The 12,848-nt window shown below is 35.4% G+C and overlaps 1 protein-coding gene across 1 annotated transcript; it reads right to left on the reverse strand.

Moving 5' to 3' along the window:
- Positions 1-1,699: 1,699 nt before the first annotated feature.
- LOC103575763 (Insect allergen related repeat, nitrile-specifier detoxification domain-containing protein) lies at positions 1,700-4,951 on the reverse strand. Its single transcript, XM_008555687.2, has 2 exons — positions 4,902-4,951; positions 1,700-4,834 (listed from the first exon to the last, which is right to left on the reverse strand). The coding sequence occupies exon 2, from the start codon at positions 4,832-4,834 to the stop codon at positions 1,763-1,765; it is 3,072 nt and encodes a 1,023-aa protein (XP_008553909.1). The 5' UTR covers positions 4,902-4,951; the 3' UTR covers positions 1,700-1,762.
- Between the last annotated feature and the right edge of the window lie 7,897 nt (positions 4,952-12,848).

The raw sequence follows: 12,848 nt of genomic DNA on the forward strand, positions 1-12,848 counted from the left end.
AGTGTACTCAAAGTTTGTAGGACTTTTGGAGTGTACGTGCGTGCTGGTAGTCATGTAATTGTGTAGAATTGGGCCGTAGGAAACGGAAGTGCGAGCCACGCGCTCGGGAGTGAAGAAGGATGCCTGACTCGTAATCAGTGACACAGAGACGAGGAGGGAAGGGAAGAAGGCAGAGCTAAGTAACAACAGCAGCAGAAGCAACAACAACACGCCGTCATCGCGACATTTGCACTCAGATCACGTCGTTATTTAACAAGATTACGTCATTAACCAAACCAAGTTTTGGCATTTCTATATACTAGCTTTCTCGCTCCTTTACCTCGTATTGTCCTCAGATAAGCCACTAAACCCATTAATTTAAAACCTTAACAACTTGTACAATTGCATCTCCTTCGTTATATATTTCTTATTTTATAAAATGAATTTAAATTGCACCGCTTTCGTTAAATAAAATTTAAAAGAATAGATACATTTGCCAAGTGCTCCGGTGGTGTTTATAGTATGAAAAAAAAAAAAATAATAAAATGAAAAAAAAGTATCCTTTAGTGGTTAAGAGGAAGCGTTTATATATTTCCTAAGAGAGGGTTGGAAGAAGAGATGGTTCAGGTTTTCTCTGGTGTCCGCAGCATTCACAATGCAAGACTAAGAGCGTTGTAGGACACAAACAGACAGACAAGCAGACAGACAGACAGAGAGTCAGACGGACGGACGGACGGACGGGTTCTATTTCAATTCCAGCAAGTTAATTGGAATTGTTTGCTGCAGACACCGCGAGTCGGTTGTGATGCTTGTCCCTAGACCCTCCCACACACTAAACATCTTTTTCTCTCACATCGTTTCTTCACTTTCTCTGTAGTCCATCTACCGCGATATTTCGATGTACATCTTGTTGAAAATTAATTTAGCTACTGCTACTGCTACTCTTTTATCGTCCACCATTTTATTTATTTTATTATATTACTTTTAGTGGCACAATTGGTGGATATGATTTTATATAAAAAACCGTAGAAAGAGATAAGAAGTTTGTCCGTGATGAAAATATATTTAGAGTGGGTTGATATTGATCCAAATACTTTTTCGTTTGCTTACCACGTAATACGATGATCCAAGCTAGATCTACGTGGCATCCATTGAGATTCCTCATGTGAGTCACTACTTCTTTCGGTTATATCTTTTACTGTGCGCCGGTGGTACTAGTGCTGATGGTGATAGTGATGGGGATCCTGATGCTGATGGTGGGAGTGTGTGGTAAACTTTTATCACCGTGACGCTCGGCTGGCTTTTCTAAACCTACCCCTACAAGTCTTTCCAGTCGTTTTCTTTTTCTAAGGCATATAACTACATATACAACGACTCGTAAATTCAACGGACGGTGAAAGCCCCCGTGAGTCAGTCGCCAGTAAATCAACAGTAAGTGGAGAATGTTGTATTACAATTGGCTACTTGTCAACTCACGAATAAGAACTTTCAAACAATTCGAACTTGTGATATATTTTATCAATTCTTATATATTTTCATCGAAACTTATAACTAGATCACTGAAAAGTATCTATTTTTATTTTTTAAACTAAAATTTGTTTTTTCAAAAACACAACAACCCTCTGGGTCAGTTTTAAACTTTCCTAGCCTCTGGCTCTTGGAATTTTAAAATTATTTATCGAACTAGTGGATTTTAAAATTCAATAAATATTCAACAGAATTACTTTAATAATAATCTAGACAATAATCATTTATTTTTATACATAATTACATTAAATAATTTTTACAAGGGTCCAATTACTCCTGACGGAGTTGTGATTCCGAAAACACGTAAAAAAAAGTCCGAGATAGCCATTAGATTAATGCCGTACTCTTGAGCTTGATGAAGTAAATGTTGGAATTCTTTGTTGTCAAAAAGTTTATTCGTGAGTGTCTGGAATTTCTCTGACTTGATGACTTGCACGAACATTTTGAAATCCTCCGAGGTTTCTATTTTCTCATGGTAAAGGTGATTTATTTTTTCGTAAGGAAGCAATGATTTGATAGATTCAACTAGACCAGCAATTCCAGATTTGTTTATTCTTTCGTACTTATTATGATAACGGAGATGAGAGTTATCAATGCCGAGAAAGCTGTGGACTTCACTGATCCATCGGTCAATGTTGAATCCAACAGCAGCTAACTCGTCCAAAATTTCTTTGTACTCTGAAATTTCATGGAGAGCGCGATCAAGAGCTTTGTATTCCTCGGAACGTAGATATATGACTGCATGCTGAACTTCTTCGTCGTGTAAAACGTACTCGACGGCAGTAACGATTATATCTTCAACTGGAATTAGATCAAAAAAATCATCCAGGTCATTGTTAAGATTTTTGACTGCGCGTTTATTAAGAAAATTACTGGGATGTTGAGATGAGTTTGGGAATTTCAAACCAAACAAGTCGCTGAGAAATTTGGTAATGTGATTAATGTTAATACCGTGAGCTTCAGCTTGATAACCTAATTCTATTAAATTTTCATTAACAACTAATTTATCAATTATTGCCTGGAATTCCGGAGCTTCAAGACGCTCGGTAAAATATCTGAACTCTTCAGAAGTTTGGATTTTCTCTTCGTAGAGAGCCCGAATTTCATTGTAAGGTATTACTTTTCGGATTTCATTCAACATGGCCTGAACACCGCCTTTTTTGGTGCTTAATGAAGTTGAATGGTGTTTTGACTTTAATGATATTCCCAAAAAATCATTGATAAGGTCAAACACAGTTTGAAGATTCCCGCCGGAATTTTCCACATAATTAGCAAGCTCCTGAACATCAGGATCTTGTTGAACTTCGATCACTAGATCTGTGAACTCTTGCGATTTAATGAACTGAACAGCTTGCAAAACTTCTGGATCATTGTAGATGTAACGGAAGCTAATTATAGCGATTTTGTCAAAGGGCAATAGCCAAAGAAAATCCGCCAAATGTTCATCAACACTTTGACTTCTGCGACTAAGACGGCTTGACGGGAATTCGAGACCGAAAATAGTTGAAAGTAAATCTGCGACGGCTCTGACATCAACACCAAAGTTTTTGGCTGCTGCAAGCATGGCTTGGAATTCTTCATTTGCGATAAGAGTATCAATGATTACTTGGAATTTCGGTGACTGAAGACGTTCGACAAGTTGTTTGAACTCAGCAGATGTTTCTAATTTATTGTAGTACATCACTTTAATGTCTTCTAGAGGAAGAAGTGTTTTTATTTCAGCAATAAGACCAGCTACTCCATATGTAGAGACACTTTTTAATGACAATGATTTTGTTGGTGGAAACAGTGCTGGCAGTCCAATAAAGTCATGTAATTTATTAATTAGATCATAAACATTTAGACCTGATTCGTGTAGATAATCATAGAAACGAATCACATCTTCTATTTCTTCAATTAGCTTAACAAATTCACGAAATTCATCACTCTGGACATAATCGATTACTGATTTAACTTCTTCATCATTTTGCAAATAACGATAAACGACTATTGTTATTTCCTCCAGTGGCAAAAGCCCTATGAAATCATCCAAGTCATCGTGTAAAGCGCGTGTTGGTCTCACAAGCAAATGACGCTTTTCTGGAAATTCAAGACCAAAAACAGTTGAAAGTAAATCTGCGACAGCTTTGACGTCAAGACCGAAGCTTTTGGCTTCTGCAAGAATTGCTTGAAATTCTTCGTTCACAATAAGCGTATCAATAATTTTTTGGAATTTCGGTGACTGAAGACGTTCGACAAGTTGTTTGAACTCAGCAGATGTTTCTAATTTGTTGTAATACATCACTTTAATGTCTTCTAGAGGAAGAAGAGCTTTGACTTCAGCAATAAGACCAGCCACTCCATTTGTAGGGGCGCTTTTTAATGACAATGATTTTGTTGGTGGAATCAGTGCTGGTAGTCCGATAAATTCATGTAATTTGTTAACAAGATCATAAACATTTAGACCTGATTCGTGTAGATAATCATAGAAAAGAATCACATCTTCTATTTCTTCAACTAACTTAACAAATTCACGAAATTTAACACTCTGGATGTATTCAATTACTGATTTAACTTCTTCATCATACTGTATGTAACGATTAACAACCCTTGTTATTTCCTCCAGCGGCAGAAGTCCTACAAAGTCAAATAAGTCGTCGTTTAGAGTCCGTGAAGATCTCACCTGCATATTACGATACACCGGAAATTCAAGATCAAACATTAAAGACAGAATTCTAAGAATAGTATCAACATCAACTCCAGCTGCTGAAACTTTTTCCAAAATGTGTTTAAACTCCTCATTAGAAAACAGCGCATTGATAACGGCTTGAAATTCATCAGACTGTAGACGTTCGACTAAATTTTTAAATTCAACAGAGTTTTCTAATTTATGGTGATACAGTTTTCTGAATTCGTCAACCGGAAGTGTGTCCATAATGTCTGTCAGCAAACCAGCCATACCTCCAGTTCGTCTCAGTGCCGGTTTATTTGATTCCAATGATTGGAAAGGGTCCATTCCGATGAATTGATGCAACACGTTGAGAATCCGGTAAACATTTAGCCCAGATTCGTCTAAATATTTCAATAACGCTCTCACGTAATCCATTTCTTCGATAACCTTAACTAATTCATGGAACTCAGCACCCGATAAGTACAAAATTGTCGCCTGAACTTCTTCATCGTTTTCCAAGTAATCAAAAAATATATCTACTACTCTGTCTTTGGGAACCAGTGCCAAAAAATCATCCAGGTCGTCATGTAGCGAACGTTTGCTCTTTACAGGACTTCCTCTTACATTAATAGAGAATGCTAGTCCGAAGATTAGCAGCAGTATTAATGATAACTTCATCTGTTTAAAAATAATTTATAATTATTTATTTTGTTAAGATATTTTATTGCAATTAATCGATACTTACTGTGAAGTGGTTTGCCGGTAGCTGATTCACATTACTGAGATTTAAATTCTTTTTATACCAATCGCCAAATCTTGAGATTGTTTAATAAACGATAAGATAACTCGTAAATCGTTATCACTTATGATATATTTATATAGATTTATATATTCTTTCCAAGTATTTGAAAATTTAATTATTTTTCATTTGCACTTGATTGAAAATATTTTTCTTGGCTTTATAATACAAATATTTATTTTTCTTCTTAATAATTATTAAAAAAAAAAAAATTTTTTTTTATCGCCATTATAAATTGTACGGCTGATATTAAATTATTATCAGATGATAAATAATTTTTTTTTATTAGAATCGATACTAGGTTCTCGAGAAAAAAATCAAAGTTCAACGTACATTAAATTTTAAAACTTGATAAGACAAAAATATATATCATATCTTTTATATCTCAGGCGCATTTATATTCTAAATATATAGCTAGTGTGTTTTATTAATTATTAAGTGAAGTTTAATTAAAAAATTTTCTTGCTTAATATTCATCATCTTAATTTTCCCTCGTTTTCTTTGATACGGAAGAAATGGGAAAAATTAAAAAATAAGAATAGGAAGAAAAAAAAATTGAAAGGTCGGAGGCAAGTTGAGACGGAGAATCGAACGGAGAAAGCTAAAAAGCACCACCGCGTGGTACGAATGGGCTCGCGTAGCCGCTCGATAAATAACAAGCACCCGATGGTTGAGCAGGTGGTACTAACTTATAAAAGAAAAGTGCGAGGAAAAACCTCTTGATCGTTGAATTCAAACTTTTTTCCTCCGCTTTCTTGACGCTTTTTTTTTCTTAACAGAAAAAAGTATTTATATAATAGAGTAATTAAGGTAAGTGAGTTGTACAGGTGCATGTTAAATATCGAGCGGGTGTCGAGTAAAAGCGATTCTTAATTGACAATTTAAATAAATGTAATTGTCATAATTTTATTGAATTATCTGGGGAATAAGAATGGAAGGAAAAGTCGGAAAGGCTGTTTTATAAGTGCAGAGAGCAAGAAATCGACTTTGAGTATGCTCTCGTGTAAAATCCTGCCAGCTCTTATTTAACTTATTCACTCAATGTAAGAGAGCACAAACTGAGTATAGAGTATTATATACACAAAAGATTTTAACGCAATTTCCTTTTTCTCGCTTTACTTTTTCCTTTAAATTCATACTCGCTCTTATTTGCCGGAGGTTATGTTTCGAAGAGAAGCTGCCGCATAACGTTGTAATATAAATTTTATACGACATTGCTCTCCTGCTATGGTCTACTCGATTCGCTAAAAATATATAAGATTAAAATGTATGTAATCAAGAGCTCGTGCTTAGCAAAATCCAGCGTTAGATGGAAAAATATCAAACAGTTTCTTAATTCAATTTATTTTCGTTACAGTCAAAGCAATTCAAATATAATTATTGAGAAGTCAAAATTTAGTTCTTCTTAAACTTTTTTTTTATCGCTTCCTCGTAGAAGAATCATATAAAATTATTATTTTCGCCTGTGTTTGCTCTGGACAAAACTTTTGGATCCACACCTTGTGTCGATATTATAACGACACGTGGCAGTAATGGCTTCTCGCTGTTGCTCGCGTTATTACTGGTAACCGCTTCGAAGAGGACTTTTATAACAAAACAAAAAAAGAAATAATAAAAGTAAAAAAAATGTTAAATTGAAAAAAGTTTAAGTCTTAGTTAGAATTGTTGTTATTTATATCATCATACAAAAAAAAATTTCTCATTAAATTTATTTATCAATCGTATTTTTATTAGAGGACGACAAAATTGGGACTCTAAGAAGGAAATAATTTTTTTTTTAAATACGCGAAATTTCTTACTTTCGTTTTGGAAAATTATTCTTTCATTCGGTCAAAATGAGCAGCCAAAAAAAATCGTTTTCAAAATATTATTTATTTAAAATGAAAATTCATTGTTGTAAATATCATTTCTTATTTTGATATTATTAATTGAAATGTATAATGATAATTAAAGTTGGTTTAGTATACGAAACTTAAGATAGTCCATAATTGGGTGAGCTTACATTTCAACCAGCCTAAACAAGTGATGTGGTTGGGCGATTCTTGTTCATCTACCCATCGTCAAATACCTGAGTAACTATTTCTCCTTCATCTACAAGTTCACTGGCTGTTGACGTAACCATGAATTTATTCAAATAGCCCATCATCGGTCTACGGAAGTTTGTGCTCAGAAATAAGAATAAAAGAAAAAAATTTGCGCAAATTTCCCTGTATCAAAATGACATTCGCGAGGAAATTCACGTGAATTAAATTAAAAAAAAGATTCAATTATCGAATGTCATAAAAGAATATCGAAATTCAGGCTGTGAAAAAAATATGTCAATAAGACAGTTGTCTTGCTGTCGAATTCTTTTTTTTTATTCTTATTGTTGAGTACAAATTTCTGTACCCTGCCCATCATAAAATAATTTATTTAATTTAATGCTCAAATAAAATAACAAAGCGTTTTTTTTTTGTTAAAAAAAAAGATAAAGATGATCAATAGATTAACTTTGCGAACAAGTTAAAACAGAGGCAAAGTGAATGCATGTATACAATCCCCGATAACAAGCAAAGTTTGGCCTTCCCGGCCACTCGAGCAAAAGTAATTATGCTCGTATTACTCGTCGAGTTACATTAATTAATGCCATCAAAACACAACAGTTTGAAATTTAATCTCCTTAAACCTTTTCAATGTTTTACTTTAAATTATTTCCTCAAATCTAAACAGTAATAATAATAATAATAATTTAAATTTATCATTATTATTATTATTATTATTATTATTGTTATCGTTGAGTGAGAAAACAAATCGTTCTATTGGTTCGTGACTTCTCAAATTATTATTATTATGGTCAGTGATTAAAATAACCCGGGTCTGTTTTCGCGAATCGATGATAGCATATCATTAAAGATGAGCAAACATTCGCAGAATTTTTCACTGAGCATCCAAACTGAAAATCAAATTTCACTTCTATTCGGCCACTGACGTCCGTTGTCTATCTCTTGCTTGCTGAGTTCACAACTCATTTTTCCGTAATATATACCATCAATTTTTATGACTAATTATAAATTATAGCTAATGATAGACTGATAAGAATATCAGACTCTCAGGTGCATACTTATCAATGGTCACTCTACTTATCAAAAATATTTGAAGTTTTTTTTGTCTCGATATATAATTTTCGGTAGTCTATATACATAGATTTATAAAACGATATTCAATATTTAATCAATTGTCCTAGAAATAAATTCCGTTATTGAAGAATACTTTTCCAAGATCAGTTGATGAATTTATTAAAATCACTAAACATGCAGGCACATAGAAGTAAAGGACAAATATTTCTAAGTTTTCTCCAGGATTCGCAGCAAAAAGAATTTTTCTAAGTTTTCTCTAGGATTTGTCTGGGATTTGTCTAGGATATGTCTAGGATTTTCAGTGAAATGAATTTTTCTAAGTTTTCTCTAGGATTTGTGTGGGATTTGTCTAGGATATGTCTAGGATTTCCAGCGAAATGAATTTTTCTAAGTTTTTTCTGGTTTGAGTCTAGGATTTTTCTAGTATTTAGAGAAAACTTCTCAATCACGCTGGCACATCAATTTTTCTAAGTCTTCTCTCCGATGACTCGAACAGAATGGCTTTCCAGGACCTCAAAACGTCGGCACGTTATGAAATCTCGATTCTCGAAAATCGGGGTGAAAACAATAGCTTCCCGAAATTTTTGATCGAAATTTTAGATCATCGATTTTTTAAGCGGAATTAAAAGAAAAAAATTCGTTGGCATCTTCTGAAAAATAATCTTTTTGCATAGAATATTTTCAATGCATCTACGTCAGCGTGAATATGGTATATGTGGGCTCAAATACCTCTCGGTGTATTATAAAGTATCCTACACGCAATGCTCATATAAATATACATATATAAAGGACAGTGATGGGAAAACGCATAATGCTGTCTGGCAGTGAATTCTGCATGTAATGTAAATAGATGCCGCAAACAGGTGACACTACATCGGGAAGGAATAGGCGAAGACAGACTCATAGAAGCCATGAGACACGATATACGCTTCGATAAATCGAGACGCGTCGACTTCGATATTCCTTGTCTCTGATACACCCTGTCGTCACTCCACCCCCTTCTTGCCGAGTGGTAGAGTCGAGCGCGCATCACATCTAACGTCTTCCATCTCCGACTACCTTCGACTCCTCCTGAGACTCATCCTCTCCTCATTCATCTGGAATCGATCCAAAGTTACTCGAGTGGCTGCCGATATAACGTATGTTATTGCAACTCTCTCATTCGTCTCTGCATCATCGACATGAATAAATAAATAAAAAATGAATAACATTCTGCTGTATACTCTCAATGTCTGTGTACACATGATATCATCTCATGTTTTACTTTTGACGAATTTTAATTTTATTTTTTCATGGATCAAAGATTCGCTTTGACTACTTATAACTTATTTCAATATATTTATTTTACTTTTTTGCCTTATCAGCAAATACAATATTTATGAAAATATTAATGGAAATTCTAGAGCAAGACAACTCACTCTGAAAATTTTAAATAATAACAACAATTTTTTTATTCAAGACCTGGATCATAAAATTTGAAAAAAACTTTTAAAAGTCGTCGAAATTTCAGCTTAAGCCGGCAAATCGCCGATAGTATATTTTATTTACATAAAATCATCCCTCTTTTAATCCGCGAAGTGGTTTTTATTCATCCATTTTTCCCGCTTCATGTAATTAAAATTATTTAAAAAATTACGATTTTTTCAAACTACCCAACGCCGCGGTGCTGTCAACAATCCACATCAAAGTTCAATACAAATTAGCATCAAACATTCTTTGAAATCCATGCGAGTTTTCATGAATCAAACTGCGCTTGAACATAAAAACGAGTCCATAAAATTCCTGTCCTAGAAAAAAAAAAATTCTGTTGGCTGATTCGCGTCCTCATTTGCAATATTTAAATAAATCAAGTCAATCATGAGAGAATGCGTAGTGATCTGTTCTCCCTGGCAGGGTTTCTGGCCATGACGTGTCCCTATAGACAAGTCCGTGGTGCACCGAGCGTAACTACTGTTTGATTGTATCGGATATTATTGTCCGGTTATCTGTGGCCGTGACTACTGAGACGCATCGATGCTGATCCTTCATCCCTCTACTTCCCCTCCCCACCCCTATTCTCACACTCGCTCGGTTCAGCGTATCCTGTCGGTATCCATTTCAAACGTTGAATTACATCATCGCAAACGACATAACACCGTACAAACGCGTGTTATGTGGCTCGGTACCTCCCAGCTACTGATAAATCGATACCTTTAATTGACACTCTGTTCGATAAATTATTTATTGTATTATTCAAGTACAAACAATAATTATCATTTATGGAATTTAATGATTACTATGTGCACACAGCTTAAAAAAATTAAATATGGGACGCAAACAAAGGGCATTTTTAAATACAAGCGTCATTGTTCCGCGGCGGGATCAGAGTTGAAGCGAAGTTGTGTTGCTGTAATGAGACAACTATGTTTTAAGCGAATCTGGTGGATGCAGCGGTGTCGAGGGCACCCTGATATTAATGTTAAATATATGCGCGAGCGATTCTATATAATATGTATACATCTACACATATATTGTATATGTATACTATATAATAATATAAATTGTATGAGCGTTTCACGGGAACTGCGCTGCACTTGCTCATGTGCGATGTCCTCACCGACAGCAACGGGAGGACTGAAGGCGAGAGTTTAATTTTGTCAAATGCAAACAAGCATACGTTCGTTCTCATTATCATTAAAACAAGTCCATCATTTTATTATTAAAATAATAATTATTTTTCTTATGACAAAAATGTCAGTAATTGTTAAATAAATATTAATTAACAAAGTTTTCGGTTAAATTTGTTATCACGTACGGATATTATGTTAGTTAATATAATAATTAACAAAAAATGTTGGCTATTTAATATGTAAATAATTTGATTAATTGAAATTCCACTCATGAGAGCGTATCCCAGATGTAATTAGAGTTAACTGACATACGCGAGCTGAATTTTCTCTCTCGGGCCGAAGCGACGGCGGGTTGGTTGAGTAAAATTCCACGGGGTACGTCTATGGTCGTGAGATGCTCGAATTTTATCAGGCACTCGAAAAGGCACCCAGCAATCTCAGGAACTGCATCCTCAAGAAGACTCTTTCTCTTGCTATCTTACTACCCCCAGACTCACTCACTCCCTCAGCTGACTGACTCACTGCTCTCTGGAATTGCCGGAGCTTTGAAATTCCTCTGGTACACTTCCAATTACGTCGGAAGGGGTCCGGCACACTTCTTCTCGGTACACTGGTGTGGTAGTACACTATAGTGGTAGTGACTACTCTCAAGTAGATACACACCAGCCACATCAGACGCCACGTCTACCTATCCCAGTTCTCCTACTCCAGTAGTGCACCACTATAGTTAACTTCCTTTTCCCTTAACCCATCACCCCCATCAGCATACTCAGCTACCCTGCCAGCTCGCCAGCTCGTAGACACGCTATATACCACTACACCTAAAAAACATCCTATCCCCGGTTCTCAAGCTCCGCTCTTGCCTCATCGTTTTTATTGCCTCGAAATTACCAATTTTGCAAGCCCGTCTCGTTTCTGCCAGAGACCACTAAGACCACCAGCACTGTACCAGCATCAGTACCAGCACCAGCACCAGCTACAGCATCAGACACTGGGTACACTACTGGCATATCGCCTTGGGATTATTCTCAGCTATATACTAATGACACTGTACTTTTTACTCTCATTTTATATCCATCTACATTTTTATATTCACACTTAAATTATCGGGATTATTTTTACGACGGCAAATCCTGCATAAATCTTTTTATTAACTGCCTTTATTATTTAAATTTATGCTGCCTTTTTCAAATATCATTATTAGTTTGATCGGTGTTTTTATTTTTTACCCAGCCAACATTTAAAGCCCGATGATTTCACATTTATTTTACGGGCCGCTCGATTTTTAGACTCTACGACGCCGCTCAAGTAATAATGAGGGAGCCGGTTAATTAAGAAGCAAGTTTGCTATATATATACATGGTATACATATATATGTTTACTGGAAAATGGATGGGGCGAAAAAAGCCCGGGAATTTAGCGGCAGTGGTGGTGGTGGTAGAAGAAGCCGAAGAAGTAATCCAACTTTTGACGGGTGTAGAAAATATTTGGGTTTTAAATCAAGATTTAAATTCTCCATGCACTTTGCGATTTCACTTCAACGATAAACTTTAACGAGTTAATTATACCTATATCATTGTCAAGATTTTTATTAAAACACTTTTTTTATTTAAAAGAACGTTGAGGTTTTAATCTTGATAAATTAACTTTATTCGTTCTTCCGGAGTTTGAGTCCCTGGTAAACGGGAAGGGTTAATAGAAGCAGGAAGGAATGGGCTACTATTTAGATATACATACGATGCCGCGGCTCTAAATAAACTCAGGAGCAAGAGTTTTAGCTAAACCCTTACTACCACCCTTACTTGTATTTGACGACAGTATTGCAGGATCTGGGTGACAGGATATATAATACAATAGAATAGAATAGAAGTTGAAGAAGAAGATAGTGGGTCGTCTTGTGCTCACTCGGCCAGTAATCCGGCTTTTGCAAGTCAAATCGGTAAAATAGATTTAAACTGTGCCCCGTTGAGGGTGTGAGCAGAACATTGAGACAAGTGAATAAAACTGTACTACGGTGGATAGAGGGATTGAATCGTTTGGTATTTCGAGACTACTGCTTGTAATTCGAAGAAAACCACCGACTAAGAATAAGAAGTAAGGGGACACGTTGTTAAGGGCTCGTCTTAGTCACCATTCAAAATTCAAACTTTGGCCTAGGCTCTATAGTC

This window comes from Microplitis demolitor, chromosome 6, assembly GCF_026212275.2.
Source record: "Microplitis demolitor isolate Queensland-Clemson2020A chromosome 6, iyMicDemo2.1a, whole genome shotgun sequence".
Taxonomy (NCBI): domain Eukaryota; kingdom Metazoa; phylum Arthropoda; class Insecta; order Hymenoptera; family Braconidae; genus Microplitis; species Microplitis demolitor.

Bases quoted from the DNA above. Each gene is read 5' to 3' on its own strand.
- LOC103575763 (XM_008555687.2), bottom strand. From the start codon at position 4,834: ATGAAGTTATCATTAATACTGCTGCTAATCTTCGGACTAGCATTCTCT.